Source organism: Sorex araneus, chromosome 2 (assembly GCF_027595985.1).
Source record: "Sorex araneus isolate mSorAra2 chromosome 2, mSorAra2.pri, whole genome shotgun sequence".
NCBI classification, from domain to species: Eukaryota; Metazoa; Chordata; class Mammalia; order Eulipotyphla; family Soricidae; genus Sorex; species Sorex araneus.
In genome coordinates, this window is record NC_073303.1 from 221,538,731 (window position 1) to 221,562,064 (window position 23,334).

Genomic DNA, 23,334 nt, shown 5'->3' on the forward strand with positions numbered 1-23,334 from the left:
CTGGGCTTATTTCACTTAGTATGATCTTCTCCAGTTCTAACCAAACAGCAGTGTGAGAAAAGATTTCTTATAGAAATTTATTATGTATAGCCGGGCAAGCTACCTGTCTCATATTCGATATGCCAAAAACAGAACAACAAATCTCACAATGGAGACATTAATGGTGGCCGCTTGAGCAAATTGATGAACAATGGGATGACAGTGCAGTGCTATATAGTTAATTTATAATTTATCTACTCACTTATTGTTGGGAAAAATTTTAGTATAAAATAATTTATTAAATTTTCTAGTACTATAACTGAATCTTAAAATTAATAAATTAGCACTAATTTTGTATAGATTTTTACATAAAATTTGAAGCATCGTAGAGTATAAACTTAAATATGCTATAAAATAAAATTTAATATTAATAACATTATTAACTAATATATTCTGAAAGAAGATGTTATAAATAAAATTTCCTGAAAATCTGTATAACTCTTTTTCTTCACTCTATTTGACCAAGCAAAGACAAGCAAGAATAAACAAGGACTTTATTAAATTATAAAACCTCTGTATCACAAAAGAGATGATGAGTAGATTAAAAGATTCCCAACAGTTTGGGAGAAAATAATTTTCTCCCACCCATCTGATAACCAAGATATACAAAGCCTGATATATAAGATATACAAAGAAAGCTTGAAGAACAAAATTTTAAATGAGGAGAAGTATAAGTAGTTATTTTTTCAAAGAAGACAGACAGATGCTCTTGATTATTTATCATCAGGGAAATGCAAATTAAAACAACGAGATACCTCCTCATAACAGAGAAATTGACATGAATCCAAAAGAGCATCAACCAGAGTTGAATTGGATGCAGGGGAAACGAATTTCATTCAATGCCGGTGAGAATGTCCACTAGGCTATCCCATTTGGACGACAATACAGGCACTCCTCAAGAAACTAAAAACTGAGCTGCCACATAACTCAGTGATTCCGCTTCTTGGCACCTACCCTGAAGAATCAGAAACACTATTTTGAAAAGACATTTGTGCGTCTATGTTCACTGTAGCACTGTTCATAATAGCCCAAATCTAACAAAAAAAAAAAGTAGACAAGAAGTGAAACATGCATGGACATAGGAACAGATGAAATCGTGCAATTTGCCACTCTATTGAGTTAGAAGATAGCAGGCTTAGTGAATTTGATCAGAAAGAAAAGAACAGAATGAGCTGTCTTATAAGTGGGCTAAAGAAACATAGTGAAGAAAAAATAATGACCAAATGTAACAGAACCTAAGATTTCTCTATAGAACTAAGTTTATCAAGGTTTGGGGTGGACAGATGGTACCTTGGGAAAACAGACACTGGTAGAAAGTGTGATATTTGAATGTTGTATGGATTAAACCCCATCATGAAAAGTATTTTTAGTCACGAAGCCTCAATTGAACTGACAAAAAATATGCAACACAGACAAATAAGAAAGTAAATTAGAAGGAAATTAAGTTATTTACTACATTCTTTTATATTTACATGTAAGAAAATGTCGAGTTCCTAAATATTATTTTGTACATGAATGCTTTATGCTTGCATATTTAATGTTCAGCTTAAATTTTCTAAATCATCTATGTCTTATTGTGATTTTATATTATCTTTTCAAAATTCCTTCATCTGTAGTTCATAGAAAAGTAATAAGAGCTATATCAATGAAACTTCAATGTAAATTCTAAACTTTTAGAATTTTACTATAGCACTTTATTAAAAGTAAGCTAGTTGTTTAATCCTTGAAGTAAGGTTTTTATCTTACTTCCAAATAGGCTAAATTGAATTCAGTGTTAATAAGAAGGGTGAAAAACTAACAGTTATGGGACTAACAGTTCACTTTGCACATGTGAGTTGACTTTCATATCTCCTTTATAAAATAGCAAAATCTGTACTGTTGTAGATCATATCTTTTAAATTCATGGAGTGTTACTTTTTAATGAGTATGTCTATAAATATGGATTCTTTTGTATAGCATCCTGAGTATATAGCTACTCATGTAGCTTCTTATTTGTACTTCTTATTTCTAGAATTTGACTTCTTCATAAAAGAGAAATGAAGAATCATACAAAGCAAATAGAGTTTATACTTCTGGGACTGACAGAGAATCCTCAATTACAGCGTATAATTTTCTTTTTTCTACTTCTAAATTACGTACTAAGCATGATAGGAAACTTCACCATCATTGCCCTCACTTTGCTGGATTCCCATCTCAAGACCCCAATGTATTTTTTCCTTCGCAATTTCTCTTTCCTAGAAATTGCATTCACTAGTGCCTGCATCCCCAAATTTCTAGTCACCATTATAACTGGGGAAAAAACTATTTCGTATAATGGCTGTGTATCTCAGTTTTTTTTTTACATATACTTGGGGGTGACAGAATTTTTCCTTTTGGCGGCTATGTCCTATGACCGATATGTTGCCATCTGCAAACCTTTGCATTATACATCTATCATGAGTAACAGAGTCTGTCATAAACTTGTAATTAGTTCCTGGGTAACTGCATTTCTTGTCGTTTTCCCTCCACTGACATTATGTCTTAGTCTAAATTTCTGTTCTTCAAATATCATTGATCACTTTCTTTGTGACATTTCTCCTATTCTGCAACTTTCGTGCACAGACACACACATTTTAGAAATAATTGTGTTTGTTTTAGCGGTGATCACCATCATTGTCACTTTGATATTAGTAATACTTTCTTACTCTTACATCATCAAAACAATTTTAAAATTCCCTTCAGCTCAGCAAAAGATAAAAGCCTTTTCCACCTGCTCTTCTCATATGATTGTTGTGTCTATCACTTATGGTAGTTGTATATTTATCTACATAAAGCCATCAGCAAGTGAAAGAGTTACTATAAATAAAGGAGTTGCCGTATTAAATACTTCAGTTGCCCCTTTATTAAACCCATTCATTTACACTCTGAGGAACAAGCAAGTTAAAGAAGCCTTCAGAACTATATTTAGGAAGATATTTTCTGTTTCAGACTAGTAATACTTTCTGGAAATAAATGACTAAAAAACAAAATCAGCATTAAGTATAAATGATTTTTACTTTAGTAGTTTTGTAATAAATATCTAATTTTAATCATGCAGATAACTATATGCTTGTCTGAGTTTAGACATTTTTATTATTCAAATTAAAACTATTTTTCCTTTTTTTAGTGTGAAAACCATTACAATAGAAACATAATTTAAATTTTTCCAAGTGTTTGTAAAATATTTTCTCCAAAAATCTTACAACTATAACTAATGAAGAGTTATGGTTTATTAGTAATATTAGTTTTCTGTAGACTTTAGTATGTTTATGGAGAGCTTAGTAACTTAAATGAATATACCCTTTTTTATTTGAAAGGCATATTATAAATTCTGCTTTAAATGCAATAAATGTGTTATTGGTGCTTCAGAATTTTTTGTCTTTCAAAGAATAATGCAAAAGACTATTTGTTTTTTTTTAATTTTTTTATTGAGTCACCATGTGGAAAGTTACAAAGTTTTCAGGTTTAAATCTCAGTTCTACAATGCTCTAATACCCATTCCTTCACCAGTGCACATATTCACCACCAAGAATCCAGTATAGCTCCACCCCGCACCCCCACACCCCTAACCCCCCCACGACCCTAGCCCCCCACACGCTTAGCCCCCCCGCCTGTGTAACTAATAAATTTCACCTTACTTTCACTTTGATTGCATACAATATTTCAACAAAACTCACTATTATTGTTTGGAGAGTCTTTCCCCTAAAGTCAGACCTGCTGAAAAGGAAGCATTAGATAATTTGTTTTCCATTGCTGAGGATGAAGAGGTATGAGGTCGAGTGACCACACTTAGCGGCCTCTCGGTTTTGGGTTTCTGTATTTTAGCATTTTAGTAACTAAGTCCAGAGAGATATCTGCCAGAAGTTGCATCGTTGCCAACTTGTGCTTCTCAGTTACATTACATTCCACATATGAGTGCAATCTTTCTATGTCTGTCTCTTTCTTTCTGACTCATTTCACTCAACATGATACTTTCCATGTTGAACCATTTATATGCAAAGGCAGAGCGGCAGACCAATGGAACAGGGTTGAATACTCTGATACATCCCCCAAAATATATAAACATCTAATCTTTGATAAGGGAGCAAAAAAGGCGAAGTGGAGCAAGGAAAGAATGTTTAACAAATTGTGCTGGCAAAACTGGACAGCCATATGCAAAAAAATGGGCTTAGACCTCCACCTATCACCATGTACAAAAGTCAGATCAAAATGGATTAAGGACCTCAACATCAGACCAGAATCCCTAAGGTACATTGAAGACAAGGTCAGCAAAACCCTCCACGACATTGAGGCCAAAGGTATCTTCAAAGCTGACACACCACTGGCCAAGCAAGTGAAAACAGAGATAAATAAATGGGACTATCTCAAACTGCAAAAGACTATTTGATAAAGTGATTTTAAATTTAAAAACGGTACTGTAAATGATCATAATTTTCTTCAAAAGAATCTGACAGTTTTTGAGATTTTTTTAAAGCATTTTTGTTGGGCAAATATTTTCATCATCAGAAATAAAGTAAAGCATGATTCAATTTACAAGAGTTGATAACATACACAATATGACATTGGTTTGTCCTTTCTGCTTTGCCACAGAGAGCTTAAGTTTATTGGTTTACTCCCATCACAATGCTCCCATTCCTCTGTGTTTATTTGTAAACTCTTTTTTTGTGCTCTGTTGATTTGAAAATATTACTTTTCCCTTCTCCTTAAGTCTTTTGTATAGTTAATTCAGAGCAATGTCCTTTTGTATAGATACAGGAAGACAGTTAATGCTATGCTTTAGTAACTTGGGAGTTAATTGACTCCAGATAATATTATCCACAGGGCATCTGTTTTTCTCGACTTAAGCCTCAGTTATCCTTACTTCCTAGCACTAAAAAAAGCAGGGTCCTGAGGAGGGACTGAATGGACCCAGGACAAGCAGTGAGCTACCCTGGCGTCGAAAGGGACCTTACCAAAAGCGTCATAATACTTAACTATAAGTTCAAAGCATGGTCATGGACCAATTCTGTCATGATCCAAAAAGAATAACTGAAGTAGAACCCTGCTATGGCTAGGAAAAATTAATCTGGCCTGAGCACTGTAGTCTGAGTCTGCAATGAGATGTCTCCAGGAGTGTCACCCTACAAGCTAAATGTATCTTACTGTGTCCATACAAACTAGCTAATATTAAGAAGTAGAATTAAGATCTTAGTTATGATTTTAATTAAGTTATTAAACTAAGGACAGGTTATACACCGAAGGTGGTATTTGTGGCCTTGAGCCTGATCGGTGATTAGAAAGGGTCTTTGCTATGTTGATTTTGCTACTGGTTGGGGGTGGTGTCTACCCCCAATGAAGGGAGTTGGGGAGAGTGGCAAGAGAGAGACCAGGGCAGCAAGATGGAGCACAGAGAGACTAGCAAGGGGGCCAGAGGGAGAAGAATATAGGGAAAGAATGCAGGAGCAGGCCATGGAGAGAGAGAGAGAGAGAGAGAGAGAGAGAGAGAGAGAGAGAGAGAGAGAGAGAGAGAGAGAGAGAGAGAGAGAGAGAGAGACCAGGCTGCAAGATGGAGCATGGAAAGAGGAGTGGGAGAGACAGGAGGAGACGGGAAATGAGGGGCAGTGTGATTAGAATGGGGAGTTTGTTGAGACTGGAACAGGCACGTGGACGGAAGGAAATAAACAGCAACTGATCATCAACCAGCATGGCTCTCCTTTCCACTTTCGTCTGCCTATATCATTGGCCAGCCCGGGTCCGGAAGCGGCCCAAATCCACCAAATGTAGGCAGCGAGAGAGAGAGCCTCAAGGCTCCCGAGCCTCCTTAAGATTACTCAGATACACGTGACCTTTAAAAAAATAAATAGATCAAACACTTCTGAAATTTATATAGAAAAATAACCCCCACCCTCAATAGCTTAAATAATTTTCAGGAAAAATGATATGGGAGCCATTGAAGTTTTTCAAACATCAATCTATATTATAAAATTGTAGTAGTTAAAACAGCCTGATGTCTGATTAAGTACAGACCCTCAGATCAATGATATATAGAAAATCCAGAGACAGACCTTCAGGTATATGATCAGTCTTCGATAAATGAACAAGAATTATGAAATAGAGTTAAGAAAGCTTCTTCAACAAGTGGTGCTGGGAAAACTTCAGACACATGCAATAGAATAAACTCAGACCTCTTTCTAAGAATATGTATAAAAGCCATGTCAAAATGCATCATTATCCTCCTCTTCCTTCTCCTCCTCCTCCTCCTCCTCATCATCATCATCCCGTTGATCATTTTTTATGTCACTAATCACTTTTCTCTGCAACATTTTTGAAGAGGGTTTTCTTCATTTAATTAACCTAATTCCATTGTCATAAATTAGTGTGTGTCATCATCATCATTATCATCATCCCGTTGATCAAGGATTTTCTCAAGCAGTCTCAGTAACGTCTCCATTTGTCCTAGCCCTGAGATTTTAGAAGCCTCTCTTTACTTGTCCTTCCCAACAGTGCCACTTTGGAGGCTCTTTCAGAGTCAGGGGAATGAAACACATCATTGTTACCGGTTTGGGCATATGAATACGCCACAGGGAGTTTGCCATGCTCTCCTATAGATACATTAACTGCATATTTCCAATCACTGATCATGGATAAGGAAAAGCAAAAAATGGGGCAACAAGTCCAATGGAATGAGACCATGCTTTCTATGTGGGGGGCCTGTTTCAATCCCTGGTACCACAAGTTAGTGTGTATACATCTCTTAATGTATACACACTATACATTCTTCATATATTTATAATTTGTAATTGAGAACCCTGGGTTCTCAATTCCATTCCATAATCCTGATAGTTAGTCTGCCTTCATGCCTGTGCCATACCATTTTGATTTCTATAGCCTTATAGTTTAAAAGCAAAAAATGAAGTGTAAAAGAGAAGTATTTACCTTGTATGCAGCAAAGTCTGATTGAGTCCCTGACACAGTATATGATCCCTCAAGCACTATCAGGGGTGATAATAAAATCAGAAAGTGAGATGCTTATCTATTTTATTTGTTTATTTTTATTTTAGTGCCATACCCAGCAGTGCTCAGGAGTTACCTTTGACTCTGCACTCAGGAATAACTCCTGGCAGGTATCAGGGGGGCATATAGGATACTGATTCTGGGTTGGTCTTGGGCACAGCAATTGTCCTATCTACTGCACTAACTCTAAATCCTCTCTGTCTCCATGTTCTTATACTTCTATATAAAGGTTATAAGTACTGTTTTATGTCCTGTTTTTTTAATATAAACATCCAGTATATTACTGTTCATTAGCTTTTAAGCTGCCACTTTACCATGTGAGTTTATTATTTGTAGAAGTTTCTTTGGCAGTCTTTGGAGCTTTTATGTGTAATATGTCAACTAGTGTAATATGTCACTATTTGTATATGTCAAATAGTGATATTTTGAATTCCTTTTATCTGTCATTCTCTCCAAATTGCTGTGACTTCTACTACCATGTTGAATAATTGTGATGAAAATATATATCATCGTCTTATACCTTATCTTAAAAATGGTTTTCAGTTTTTTACTTTAAGTATGATGTTATCTATGAGTATGAGATATGTGGTATTAATTATTTTAAAGTGTGTGTCTTCTGGTCCCATGTCTTGAGGGTTTTTATCATAAGTGAGTATTGAATTTTGTAATATGTTTTCTTTTTATCTTTTAATATAATAATAATATTTTTATTTTCTTGATATGGCATAAACAGGGTGCTTGTTGGCATGTGCTGTGTTGCTGCATCTCTTGCCCACATGCCTGGCTGTCTTCCCCGGGGCCTCTCAGAGGGGATGGGCTCCAGCTTCCCTCCCTGCTCCGAGCAGAGCTCCTGGTGGCCAAAGACCACTGGAACCTAGCCACAGCCATGCTCAAGGCCCCTCTCTACACGTTCAGACAGCCTCACACATCAAGGTACTGGCAGAGGAACCCAGGTGTGTATAATCCCATCAATGGCCAACATCTAGAGATTTAAAAGCAAGCTCCCAGAAGCGCATGACAACTTTGTGGCCGCGCGATATCTTACAACCTACTTTTTCTTCTGGGGGAAACTCGCAAGCTACTGAGAGTTTCCTGCCCACATGGGACAGCCTTGCAAGCCTCCCATGGTGTATCTATATGCCAAAGCCAGTAACCAGCTGAATCTCATTCCCCTGACCCTGAAAGAGCCTCCAATGCGGCATCATTGGGGAGGCCAAGAAGAGAGAGGCTTCTAAGATCTCAGGGATAGGACAAACGTAGAGGTTACTGAGACCGCTCAAGCCACTCGGCGATCAATGGGATTTCGTGATTCGTGATGGCATAAACATTAATTGATCTGAATATCGGGTATTTCTAAGATTTTATTAAAATTTGCCTCTACGTTCATCAGGGAAATTTTTCTGGACCTTTTGCTTTAAATTTTACTTCTGTCTACTTTTGGTAACAAGATAAAGTTGGCTTCATAAATTATTTGAAATGATTTCTGCTTCCTCAACTTTCTGAAGGATAGGGAGTAGGTCCTATTAGAAGGCTTGGAAGACAATAGTATCTCTGGACTTTTATTTTTGTTTCTATGGATTTTTTTATTGCTTCAAAAATTTTGAACTAATAATTTTTGTTTCCAATTAATAGTTTCTTGATGTAAACAAAACAGCGTAATGCAGAGATTAGCAGGTACTTTTGACAGACTGAAAATCTATTATTGGTAAGACAGTCCCACTACTATGTCAGCTTATAGACTTCAAAGTTTTCAGAAAATGTCTGTCTTCTCTTAATGTTGTGATCTCATCTCATTATGATGCTCTCAGGGTGTTATATAATTAGCTTCCAGGTTGCTCATATGCTCACCAAGGCTGCTCATTAAGTGTACTCATGAACATTTTGATTAAAGTGCTCTTGGGCTGCACTGTTGCTTGCAGTGCGTGCACACCTTGATTGTGGTGCTTGCCTGCTCTATGTGGGGTACACCAAATCCTGCCCATTTTGCTACAGTGCTGGAAATCCCAAGCAGAAATCCACTGATGTCACATGCTGGGCTACGGGGCAGTGCTGACATCTGACATCTGACACATGACCTCAGATGCTTTACCACTGAGTTAACCCTAGGCCCAACTTTAGCCTGTGTTTATAATGCAATTCTCTTTCCCACTCAAGGTGCTGATTGAATGGTAGTGTCTTATGTTATAGTGAAGTGAGCATGAGTTGATATTAGAATTCAATATCAACTCCTTTCATTTTTCTCTTTGGGTCACACCCGGCAATAATCAGGGGTCACTCTTGGCTCATGCATTCAAGAACCACTCCTGGCAGTGCTCAGGGGACCATATGGGATGCTGGGAATCAAACCTAGGTCAGCCGCATGCAAGGCGAACGCCCTCCCGTTGTGCTATTGCTCCAGCCCCAGACTCCACTGTTTTGCTATCTATTATATGTTGTTCATTTTAATCTTCTTCCATATATTGTAATGTAAATAAAATATGCTTGTGGTATGTTTGAAGTGTTTGAAAGAGTTGACATGCCACTGGTAGTTTAAAATGGCAGAACTTTTCAAAATTTTACTACTAAAACTAATTTAAATGTCCTTTGTTTTGCTATTTTAACCTCGATTTTTCAATTTTAAGCCTTCTACATCTTCAATTTTTTATGAGAAATAATTGCTAAAACTTTTTTAACTACTCTTCCTTTGACCTGCCAATTGAAGCAATTATTTACTGCTGAAGATAATTTAAAATATCATTTTAGTGCCAGGAAGATATCTTAAAGAGGAAAAGGACATACTTTGCCTGTGGGATCCCTGTTTTTCATTCCCCCACCAGCGCATGGTCCTATAAGCAACACTGAGGCTTAATGTCAAAAACCAAGACAAAAGTTGTCCCCAAGCACTGCTAGTTTTAACTCTTAGTCAAAAACAGTGGGCTTATTATCAGAAGAGGTCTGCCTTTTATTTTCTTTCTCCCTTCCTTCATTGCCTCTTTCCTTCCTTCTTCATTTCATTTCACTGATCAAAAAACATTGGGATGGAAAGAAAGCATAGCTAGTGGGTAACATTGCCTTGCATGCAGTCTGACCGGGTTCAAACCCAGTCAGCATCACATATGGTGTCCTGAGACCAGGAGAGATGCCTGAGCCCAGAGTTCAATTATTAAACATTGTTACTGTTGCTGAACTGCCAATGTGAGCCACCCACCAAAACAAAATATTGTTTTTTCCTCAGACTCTAAGATCTTATATTTATGACTGTTTGCTTCAATTTTCCTCTTAAGAAAAATTTTACTAGTAGTCCCTCTTACTGTTTTATTTTAAAATTTTTGTTGACTGGCTCTCTTTGATGGCTTGTAATTTCTCTCAGGGAGTATCACATTACATACACATTCCTCATGTTTTATCAGAATAAGTGTTTTTCATGTTATATGTCATTATTTAATATTTATCCCAATTTTATAAAACAATAAGTAAAATTATGGTTAAATGTGTTTTAAGTTAAATGTATGGCTTTTGTGTTTGGCTGAAACATTAAACCAACTCAGGATGAGGCTGGAGCGATAGCACAGCGGGTAGGGCATCTGCCTTGCACACAGCCAATCCAGGTTCGATTCTCAGCATCCCATATGGTCCTCTGAGCACCGCCAGGAGTAATTCTTGAGTGCATGAGCCAGGAGTAACCACTGTGCATTGTCGGGTGTGACCCAAAAAGAAAAAAAAAAACTCAGGATACCCAGAACAGGCTCAGTTCTGGCAATAATTCAGCTCAAGGGTCCTTCAGCACTAGGGTTTCTGACAGGCCAAGTGATGTTCTGGAGGTTCTTCAGTGCCAATAAAACTTAGTTCCCTGCATGAGCAAGTCATGAGCTCTTGACCCTTGAACTTTTATTTTTTGTCTGTCAGTGAAGTTTTTCTCTCATAATTATACATAAAGAACTACCTATTCTAAAACTATTCTAAAGATTTCTTTAGTTTCTATTTCTTTAGTTCTAAAAATTTACAAACTCTTTTAGTATCTTCATTTCTTCTTTGCTGCTTTTGTTTTTTGGGTTTATTTTGGAAACTCGAAAATTTAATGGAAAGTAGAAGAGAAAAGATAAAGAACTCTTGTAAGGAGGAACTTAGTATAGGATTGTTTTCTTCTTTACTGCTTTTTAACTTTTTTCTCTTTGTGATTAGACTGAATGTCTTTCTTAGATTTAATTTATTTTAATATAACTGCTCTTTTATGCCCAAAACAGTAACAATGACAATCATTATTTCCCTGACCCTGAAAGAGCCCTTGATATGCCATTGGCTACACTAACTAGCATGTGACAGGGATGAATGGAGACGTTACTAGTGCCCGCTCGAGCAAATCAATGAACAATGGAATGACAGTGATACAGTGATTTGATTCTTTTATATATATTTTAAATTCACTTTATCATTTTAGTATTGATAAATTTTTAAGGAAGTAATAATTCTACTGCTACATGCCTTCTTTAAAATGTTGTACTTTAAGTATTATTGCTCTCATTATCCCCTAGAAAATAAATGAAAAATGCAGACCAGTAATGAAAACAAGATAAATAAATTTGAGATATACATTATAGTACTATAATGAGAAAAAATACATGCATATGATTTAAAAATAGTTTTAATAATTGTGAATTAGGCTGTACCATCAAATAAATTAAATAAATCTAACATTACTATAATGTATGAACAAAATAACAAAGTTATATAACATAATTGATAGTTGAATATTCTTCTGAATTTGTCTCTGATTCATCAGAACTTGGATTCCTTTGAGAGAAATGTAATCCTCTTTATGGAGTCATTGAAAGCTTGTTTCACTTGCTTATTTCTTAGGGTATAAATGAAGGGGTTCAACAAGGGTGCAACTGAAGTAGTCAGTAATGAAACACCCTTATTTATGGCCACTTCATCTTTCGCAGAGGGTTTGAGATACATGAAAATACAGCTTCCATAGGTAATAGAAACCACAATCATGTGGGATGAGCAGGTAGAAAAGGCCTTTTTTCTTTGTTGAGCAGATGGAAATTTTAGAATTGTCTTGATGATGTATGTGTAGGAAAGAACTACACACACTAGGGTGATAATGAGGGCGAAAACAGCCATAATGATAACCATTTGCTCTATTAGCCAGGTATCTGAACATGAGATCTTTAGGAGGGGGCCTGCATCACAGCTAAAATGATCAATGGCATTGGAGTCACAGAATTCAAGCTGCAGACCCATGCCCAGAGGTGGGAGAATGATAAGCAATCCTGATACCCAACAGATAAGGACCAATATGGTGCACACCCTATTGTTCATGATGGTCGTATAATGAAGGGGCTTACAGATAGCAACATAGCGATCATAAGACATGGCTGCCAGGAGAAAAAACTCGGTCGCTCCAAAGAGAATGACAAAAAAGATTTGAATTGCACAAGCATTGTAAGTCACAGTGTTATCCCCAGTTGATAAACTGTACATGAATCTAGGAATACAGACAGTTGTAAATGAGACCTCCAAAAAGGAAAAATTTCGGAGAAAAAAATACATAGGCGTTTTCAGATGCAAGTCCACCAATGTGAGGACGATAATGATCAAGTTTCCTGTTACACTAAGCAAGTAAGTAAAAAGCAGAAAGATAAAAAGTAAGATCTGCAATTGTGGGTCATCTGTCAGTCCCAGCAGGATAAATGTTGTTATTGTTGTGTGGTTTATCATGATTAACTTTCGGATTATACACAACATGTAAAAAGTTAAAAAAAATTTAATTGGTAATTATACAATCACAAACTGTAAAAGATGACTTCATAGGATAATAGATTATCAAGTAATCAAACCAGCCTTACTTTATTTTCCTTTAATCACATTCTGTATAGTTATTATTTCCATTACCTTCTTGAGTTTTATATAAATATGTAGCAATTATTGAATTTATAAATAAGCTAAAGGCAAAATTAAGTGATATTTTATATGTACAAATTTTTTATAGAAAGTAAGTTTTGCATATTGGAATATTTCAATCACTAGAAACATGAATTCTCTTCATTTGCCACCCTCAAAGGATGCATTCACCTAGAAAACAAATAACAATAACATCAAAAGTCAAACTAAATACAGAAACTTCATTTTTCTAGTGTTCTCAGGTGTACTTTATATTCTCATCTGATGATTTAACATGCGATATTATGTTTCTAATGTGGGAGAATACCTTCAATATAGTTACAGAAAAAGTCATCAAATGCATTTCTGTTGTTTTTCTTATAATGCATGATGATCCCATTTCACACAAACACCATGAAATAAGCATTTCAGTTAACATTTCCAAATATTACACTGTGCCTTTGAAATTGCTTTTAATTCATTCATAAAGTCATTAGTGTCTCCACCTTTTTATTAACCCCTACCTAACTAAAGCTTTTAGCTCTGAAATCTTACTTTCATTTTATTTTAGTATTAGTCTTTTGGCCACACTTGATGGTGCATAGGGATTACTCCTGTCTCAGTGCTCAGGGATTACTCCTACTGGTGCGTGGGGACCACAAGGGATGGCAGGTATTGAATCCCAGTTGGACACATACAAGGAAAGCATCTCATTTGCTATACAGTGTCTCTGGCCGCTACAACTTTACTTTTATTCCAGCACTCCATAATGTTTTTCTTTTTCTTTTTTTAAATTGTTTCTTTTTTTTGGGGGGGGGAAGGTTTGGGTCACACCCGGCGATGCTCAGAGGTTACTCCTGGCTCATGCATTTAGGAATTACTCCTGAGTGGTGCTCTGGGGACCATATGGGATGCTGTGCTATTGCTCCAGCCCCTCCATGATTTTCTTAATGTTTTCAAGTGCTTGCTAGTTGTTTTTGAAGTATAAGTCACGTTTTGTAGTTTTATGCCTTAATATTTCCCAGACATTTAATATTAAGATGAATTATGTCATCTTATGATTTTTATCCAAACTAAAACTTTATCTTTTTAGTGGTCTAAACTTTTTTCTTTTTCCTTTTTCACATGAATGTAAAATATTTCTATTCCCTAATATTTTGTTCAAGATCTTTACATTTTTTTGTTCGTTCATTATTATTCTTATTGTAATAAAGTCCATAAGTAATTTCATTCAGTGCAACTGAAGTTTCATTTATATGCTGTATTGCAAAGATCATAACTATTATAAGTAAAGCATTTTAATATGTAACACCTGTTTGATATCATTTGATATCAAAGGTTGACATACTATGTGAAGTAGAAACCCTGATATACCACTGGTGAAAATATACTATTGGTTCAGTCTCAATGAAAAACAGAATAGAGATTAATAAAAATACTGCACTGTAGCACTGTCATCCCGTTGTTCATAGATTTGCTCGAGTGGACACCAGTAACGTCTCCATTGTGAGACTTGTTACTGTTTTTGTCATATCAAATATGCCATGGGTAGCTTGCCAGGCTCTGCCATGCGGGTGGGATATTTTTGGTACTTTGCCATGCTCTCTGAGAGGAATGGAGGAATTGAACCCCGGTTGGCTGTGTGTAAGGCAAAACTCTACCCACTGTGCTATTGCTCCAGCCCAATAAAAATACTAAAAATAGCACTGTAGCATTGTTCTCCCATTGTTCATCGATTTGCTTGAGTGGGCACCAGTAACATCTCCAAAGTGAGACTTGTTGTTACTGTTTTTGGCATATTAAATATGCCAGGATAGCTTGCCAGGCTCTGCTGTGAGGGCAGGATACTCTTGGTAGCATCCTGGGCTCTCCGAGAGGGGCGGAGAAATCAAATAAAAATAAAATAATAATACAAACCTACTGGTTCCCTCTGAAGTTTCAGTCAGGATAGCTGGCGCTCTTGCACGACCACCCACGAAGTTTTATCCAGTAAAGTGAATGATTAGAGGTCTTGGATCTGAAACTAAAAATAAAAAAAATACTAAAAATAGATCAACCATATAATTCATGAACTCCACCTCTAAGTACTTATCCCAGTACATATATTTATATTATAACCCAAATATATAAATGTATACTTATGTTCATTGCAGAGCTATTTGCAATAGTCAAGATATGCAAGCAAACCAAGATTCAATAACTAATTGGTTAAACAGCCACAAAGATAAATTTTGGTGTATATAAACAATGCAATAATACACATCTGTAAGGGAAAATAAATTTTGTTCTAAAAGGCTAGAACTAGAGGGTACCATGTTTAGTGGAATATGTAGAAAATGAAAGAAAAAAACTGAATGACCTCATTCATATATGGGTTTGAATGAAACAAGCTTAAAGAATAAACAATGTGTAATGAAGAAAACCTTTTGAATATAATGGCAGAATAGACGTTACCAAGAATGCCAAGGAAGAAATAGAAGGCCTCAGACAGTTTGAAATTATTAGTCCCCTGAGCACCGCCAGGAATGATTCCTGAGTGCAGAGCCAGGAGTAACCCCTGTGCATCGCCAGGTGTGACCCAAAAAGCAAAAAAAAAAAAAAAAATCATTGGAATGTGATGGCAGACATATCCTATATCATAAACCTTTACAGTTGCATAAACCAATGTTATCTCAACAAATAAAATTTTAAATACATTAACCACTAATAATTCTTCATCTTTATGCATATTGTCACTTCAACAAAAAAATCCTTTGATTAGAAAATGTTCATTATTTATTTTATTTTTATACATTATAACTCTTCAAATAAATTTACTTACCCTTCCAGAGTATGTGAGATTATGTCCATCTTATCTCCAAGCACCTTTCCCTTACGTTGCCTTGAGAAATAAAACATTGTATATTTCAGAATGCACACATCTTACTACTGTTTCTGAAAATTTTTTATAGAGATACTTACTTTATATAAACTTAATTTTTTAAATGGGTGTAGTGCCCCCATGTACTATCTCTCTGGTCCATTTGTTTAATTCTTGATGCCCGAGACTGACTTATATCATACATTTTATAAACATGAACTGATTGAAAATAATCTTCCATGTACTAAAACCATTTTTTATCTTTAATGACTATCCTACTCAATTAATTCTAGATCTTAATTTCCAAATCTGTTTCAAATTTCAATATAAACAAATATTTTATAACATTGGTAGTAAAAAGAGGCAAAATTATAAAATCATTTATTGTAAGGGAAATATCATTAATTACTGTCACTGTCACTGTCATCCTGTTGCTCATCGATTTGCTCAAGCGATTACCAGTAATGTCTCCATTGTGAGACTTGTCACTGTTTTTAGCATATCGAACACACCACGGGGAGCTTGCCAGGCTCTGTTGTGCGGGTGGGATATTCTCAGTAGCTTGCCAGGCAATCAGAGAGGGATCTTTAATTTTGAAAATGTCAAAGCTTTACAAAAATTTCTAATTTTTTTGTGACTTTGTAACTCATTTTCTACCATCTTCTTGTCTATCAGTGTAAAATACTATGACATTTGAAACTTTATTTGATCAATGTTTTGGAAATGTTAATACTATACCAAGAGCAGTGGATTGTTCTCTTTCACAGTGATTATATGATACTATATAGAAATACATCATTTTATCATTGCTTAAGCTTTGCTACTATTCTTGACATTGTTCAGCGGAATCGATATGCCAATATGTAAAGAGTTTGGAGTCAGACACACTTAGAACATTAAAGAGAATCATTCTGAGAGAGGAGAAACAGACCGTTGGTAGGATAGACACATCCTTGAACTCAATCCATTTGGGTTCAATCCCTGACACCCTATATATTCCCCTGAGCCCAGCCAGGAGTGAACCCTGAACACAGAGATAGAGTAACCCCTAAGTAGAACTGAGAGCAGCCTAAACAAACACAAACACACACAAACATATTATCCCTACAGAGAAGCTTAACAATATTTAAACAAGCTATAATTATAAATTTGCTAATAGGTCATCACATAATTCAATATAGCCTTTTGCTCTATTACCACAGATTATATGTGGTAAGTCATATGTATGATCTTCATATTTTATGTATTAAGGACAATTTTACCTTTTTTCAGAACAGTAATTTCATTCATTTTTCTCAGTTAATTTCAGTTAATTGACTCAATTTTGATTCCCTCAGTTTTCCCTTAAAGGTGGAATAGGCAGAATTATGATAAAGATGTGACTCCTCTCTACAAATTTGTACGCTGGCCCATCTAACCTCCCAAAAGCCTTTTCCTACCCAGTTGCGCAAACATTTAACTAGATGGTGAAACTATATGTAACACGTAATTACACTCCTATTTACTTGAGATTACTCTTTTATCGAAGTGGTACAACTCTGGTTTCTGGTTGCTTCTCTTTCTCTCCCTCCCTTTCTCCCTCTCTCCCTTCCTGCTTCCCTCCCTCTCTCTTTCTTCCTCCCTGCCCCTCTCTCTCCCTCCCTCTCTCTTTCCCTCTCTCCCTCCTTCTCTCTCTTTCTCTTCCTCTCTGTCCCTCTCCCTCCCTCCTTCCCTCCCTCCTTCCCTCCCTCTCTCTCTCTTCCTCCCTGCCCCTCTCTCTCCCTCCCTCTCTCTTCTTCCCTGCCCCTCTCTCTCCCTCCCTCTCTCTTCTTCCCTGCCCCTCTCTCTCCCTCCCTCTCTCTCTCCCACTCCCTCCCTCTCTCTCCCTCCCCACCACCTCTCTCCCTCTTCTCCCTCTCTTTCTCCCTCCTTCTGTCCCTCTCTCTCCCTCCTATTTCTCTCTCTTTCACTGTCTCTCTCCTCCACTCACTCTTATCCCTCCTAATAAGCACATTCACTAATGCTGCAACTACTCCTTCAATCTAATGGGAAATTTCAGACAAGCTATTTTAAATAGAACCATGCCTTTCATTGTCAACCATTTGCCAAGCATGAAATTAAACCTGAATTATAAAGCTCATTTAACATGGAAACTTGTCTTTGTGATTATTTATGTAATATTTTAGTTTATCCAGAAATACTTATATAACATCATTAGTTTATGAATATGTATTAACATGAATTAGGATCATCAAATATGTTGCTATAAAATAGATTCTTAATTCACAGAGATCTAATAAGTTTTAACCACTCTTGAAGGATGGAATTAATTTCCAGTGAAGAATTAAAAATTAGAATATTATTAATATGATCATTAGGGTTCTAGGTACTTTTTTTTTTTTTTAGTTTTTGGGTCTCACCTGGCGATGCTCAGGATTACTCCTGGCTCATGCACTCAGGAATTACTCCTGGTGGTGCTCAGTGGACCATATGGGATGCTGGAAATTGAACCCAGGTCAGCTGCGTGCAAGGCAAACACCCTATTCGCTGTACTATGGCTCCAGCCACTCTAGGTGCATTTTAATGGTGAGATGCACCTAAGGCAATTCAAAAAGGTTGTTATCCAACCTGGTCATGCTAATATATATATTATACTTATATATAATATATAATTTATTACATTTTATATATGTGCTTCTTCCATCAGTATTTTCCTTTTATCACAGGCAATTATTTATAATATTTATATATAATTACACTGTAGTTTTAGGGGCAAAATATGAATAAATATTAAACATGTATTTCACCTTTTATTAGTTTCTTTTATATTATCTACAATTTTTAATGTCCACTGGCAAGAAGAAAATATAATTATTTATCTTCATGGAATTTAACTATTCCCAATCCTTAATATACATTAATTATTTATAATGGCTATGAGAACATGTTCTATTTAAAAACTCAGTCTCCTTGGACCCTGTTATTTCTACATCACTGAATAAAGTGGCATCTCCCAAGAGATATAAACAGTTTGTTTTATGAATGGCTTTTACTTCTTCCATTTGAAATATTTTCTGAAATTTTTTTGAGTCATCTGTACTTGAAAATACAATAATTAAATTTAATTTAATTTCTTTTTCCTACAAACATATGCCTTACAAATTCTTATATAATTTTATAAGGTAATGTAAAGCTCAACCAGTTGAACAGTCAATCTGTAAAGACACATCTCTGAAAAAACGATACTATAGTAAAAGCAAACAAGTAATTAAAAAAATATAAATCTTAGGGTAGAAAAAATAGTGCAGACCTAGAACAAAGAAGGAACCACAAGGAACCACAGACACAGCTACTGGACAACATTTAATAGAAAGAGCAACTCTCAGACATTACAGTTAATTATTAGTTTTTTCTACTAAATATTTTTTCATATTATAGTTTGATAATATATTTGTAATATTTGACTTCTATGGTTTTGTTATATAGTTTTCTCACTTCTAAAACACCAAAACGTCCAAGATCTTTTACATATGTAGTTATATTTTGCCAATCTCTCTTCTCATTCCCTGACATAAACATCCTACTTGTATTTCCTTGGCATTCTTATTTTTATTCTCAGAAACAGGAGTTTGTCATCATTTGATATCTTCTATTCCCTTATCTAAAATACAGTTTTTTTTAATTCATAAATTGTTGAAACCATTTCCTATGATAACACTTCTGTTTAAATATGAATATACTCATGACCCCTCAGTAATAAATAGCTTATACATAGAAAGAAAATGAGCTTTTTGCTTCCAAAATTGTTCAAATTTTAATAATCTCTCTTTTTGTTTTTCTGCACAAGTCATGTTTTGCCTTTGTTAGATAAATTTATATATACTTTCTCTTTTATTATGAAAGTAAATAGTGTACTAAGAATTTACTGTCTTTATCTTATTTTACTCTCTGAATTTGCTTTAATTAAATAATTACTGTTGGCCCAATTATTTCAGTTACAATAAGAATAAAGAACAAAGTATAAAATAGTTAAAAACTTGACAGTGTTTCTTTTCCTTTCTTTTTCATACCTCCTTTCTGAGCACGCACAGGGAAAAACTGCCTTAGTGAATTATTCTTCTTATTCTTGATAGCCTGTGCAGTGTTCAAGAACAACAAAATGCCTTTCTTAATCATCAAATTACTCTTCATTGAGTAACTCAGATATTTAGGGGATATTTCCGTTGGACTAACAGGTGCTTAAAAAAGACTGAATCGCTTCAACTTAAGAATATTTATCAGAGTCGGAGCGATAGCACAGTAGGTAGGGTGTTTGAATTGCATGTGGCCAACATCCCATATGGGTTTGAATCCCAGCATCTCATATGGTCCCCTGAGCACCTGAGTGCAGAGCCAGGAGTAACCCCTGTGCATTGTCGTGTGTAACCCAAAAAGCAAAAAAAAAAATTATCAAAAAATATTTACAACTTAAAAATTGTGGGCGTATTAATCAATGTAATTTTCTTTGGGCTACATTTCAAGAATTCTGATATATATTTTATGTATTGCTTAGATTGCCTCATGTGATGTTAAATCATTGATGCAAATATATAACCACATAACACTACTAACTTAATATCTCACAAAGAACTACTGGAAAACAACAATAATGTCCTTTACAATTTTTTCATATTAATTTTTTTAAAACATTCAACTGTATTATCAAAGAAAATATCAAGAAATATGTTAGTCTTTCAAGACAGAAAATAATTCTCATTTCTATCGATGCTACTTACTCATTTTCACGGTATTTGCCGGGAACTCCTTACAATATTTACTTTGTTGGTTAAAAGACATAGATCTGTAGAGGTCTAACAGGATCATCAAACAAAATTTTCCTCTTAAGACATCTCCTAAAAGATGTTGAAGGTTTCCATTTTTATGAATAAAGCATATCATTAGAGACTTATTTTTAACCTCGAAGTGTGTTTCCTTTGTTCTCTATCCTGAAGAGGAAAAAATAAAATATAATGGAGTAAAAGACTTTTCACTAAGCTGTGATAAAGCTCTGATCTGTCTCAGCAAATTTGGTTTATCTACCACAAAAGAAATGATTTTTATACTTGTCTGCTCTTGTTTCTGGAAGGTTACTAAGAGCACCTGCGTACTTAAGCAAAGAATTGTCAGCCACCTGAATTCTAATGACACTAAAGAGCTTTAATAAATAAATTTTGGCAGAGCATCCTAAATACAGAGTAACCGAGACTGTCCTTTGAGACAGCGAAATAGAACAGTATCAGAAGTCAATTACCCATACTGCTAATGAGGACACATGTGCACACAAACAAATTTGTTTTCCTGTTATAGTCTCTAAGGAGATTTTTCAAGAAACACAGTACTCAAAATGTTTTGCTTGGAGCCAGTGCAATAGCACAGTAGATAGGGGTAAGGTGCTTGCCTTGCATCCTGCAAGCCAGAAGTGATCCGGAAGTGATCAAGCCCTGAGTCAGAGTTCCACAGCTCACCAAGAAATCAGGTAGCAGGGACTATTCTCTACTCTCCACAAAGCAAGTGAAAGCCAGGTGTGGTTTGATGACCCTCTGGTGGGGTTGGTGAGACTTAAGGGCCCTAATGTGCAGGGACTATTCTCTACTCTCCACAAAGCAAGTGAAAGCCAGGTGTGGTTTGATGATCCTCTGGTGGGGTTGGTGAGACTTAAGGGCCCTAATGTGCAGAACTTTCATTAGTCCTAACATTTCCCCAGAGACTTCCCTAATAATAATTTATTACATTTTATATATGTGTTTCTTCCATCAGTATTTTTCCTTTTATCACAGGCAATTATTTATAAGATTTATATATAATTACACTATAGTTTTAGGGGCAAAATACGAACAAATATTAAACATGTATTTCACCTTTTATTAGTTTCTTTTATATTATCTACAATTATTAATGTCCACTGGCAAGAAGAAAATATAATTATTTATCTTCATGGAATTTAACTATTCCCAATCCTTAATATACATTAATTATTTATAATGGCTATGAGAACATGTTCTATTTAAAAACTCAGTCTCCTTGGACCCTGTTTTTTCTACATCACTGAATAAAGTGGCATCTCCCAAGAGATATAAAAAGTATTTGTTAATACTGGATAATCTCACTCATTTATTATAAAAAAGAAACAAGGAAATAGAAACTAAGGAAGGCAAATTATTGTCCTTTGATTAAGTAGCTAGGTAGTAGAAAGTGAGAAGGGAGAAGGATGTGATAGACTATATGTATAAGTCTACAAATAGACTTATAGATTTATCTACTTATCTATAAATCTATAAATCTATAAATCTATCAGACAATATAGATTCAAACCTAAAAGACCATAAGGGACAAGGATGGTTATTTCTTAAGGATAACAGGGTCTATACACCAAGGACGTAACTGCTACATATATATGTACCATGTATATATTAAGAAACCATCAATATATATAAAATGATTATTAGTAGATGAAAATAATTGATGGCAATCTAATACAGGTTGGATATTTTAATACTCTTCTGTCACTGATGGATTGATAAAATGGCACAAATTCAATAAGCAAGCACTGACCTTAATGAAAAAAATGAAAGATGTATGAAATGCAAAATGAAATGAAAGAAATAAAAATAATTACATGAAGCATTTTGTCTCACCTCCTAAAAAAAGAAAAAAATGAAATAAAAATGAAAAGAAATTTAAAAATGTTTACATACATATGTATGTGTATATGTATACATATATACATAGACATATATATGCATGGCCACAGGCTCATTCTATTTGCATGGAGAGCACAGTTTAATATAAGGGTACATATCTATTCATGATCAGTATGAATTGTGTCACAGGTTGATCAAGTTAAAAGCAGGAGAATGAATAATATTTATAATAAGGGTATCTGGGAATTAAGAATAGATAATCCAGAGTGAATGGGCATGTAATGTGATGATTATTTCACTGTATGTTAATTTGCATCAGACTGTGCAGCATGAATGGGAACTTATCTGAAAAAAAAAACAAAGCAAATTAAAAGAATACTTTTATCTAATTTTTATCTGAGAGTCACCCGGCCACTTGATTATTATATATTAAGTAAAGTTGGGATGATTTTGTTGACAAGTTGGAGGCATGGCTTTACCAGAATATATTGTTTCTTGAGAAAAACTGTGTAACTCCTAAATGTTCCCATTCGGAAAACATACAAGCCCCAGATAAAGTAAGTCCTTGCTGAGCTTGAGTTTGCTTGATCTATCAGGAGGTGATAAAGTGCTGTTGAAATCTCCAACTCTTATTGTGTTCTGTCAATGTCTTTCTTCAAGTCTATGAGTAGCTGTTTTAAGTATTTTGCTGGTTCTTCGTTAGGTGCATATACGTTTAGGAGAGTGAGTTCTTCCTGGTGTACAGATAGATTCTTTGATCATCAATAAACGACCTTCACTGTCTCTTGTAACCTTCTTCAGTCGGAAGTCTATGTGGTCTGATAGTATGGCCACTCCAGCTTTTTGAGGGAGTTGTTTGCTTGTAGAATTGTTTTCTACCCTGCTTCGAGGCTGTGTTTG

The 23,334-nt window shown here is 35.2% G+C and overlaps 2 protein-coding genes across 2 annotated transcripts; one reads left to right on the forward strand and one right to left on the reverse strand.

Moving 5' to 3' along the window:
- Window positions 1-2,075: 2,075 nt before the first annotated feature.
- Window positions 2,076-3,011, forward strand: LOC101554979 (olfactory receptor 6C70-like). The gene has a single exon (XM_004601868.3). It carries the CDS (start codon window positions 2,076-2,078, stop codon window positions 3,009-3,011), a length of 936 nt encoding a protein of 311 aa, XP_004601925.3.
- An 8,794-nt stretch (window positions 3,012-11,805) lies between these two features.
- Window positions 11,806-12,753, reverse strand: LOC101554708 (olfactory receptor 6C2). The gene has a single exon (XM_004601867.2). The coding sequence runs from the start codon at window positions 12,751-12,753 to the stop codon at window positions 11,806-11,808; it is 948 nt and encodes a 315-aa protein (XP_004601924.2).
- Window positions 12,754-23,334: the final 10,581 nt, after the last annotated feature.

Bases quoted from the DNA above. Each gene is read 5' to 3' on its own strand.
- LOC101554979 (XM_004601868.3), top strand. From the start codon at position 2,076: ATGAAGAATCATACAAAGCAAATAGAGTTTATACTTCTGGGACTGACA.
- LOC101554708 (XM_004601867.2), bottom strand. From the start codon at position 12,753: ATGATAAACCACACAACAATAACAACATTTATCCTGCTGGGACTGACA.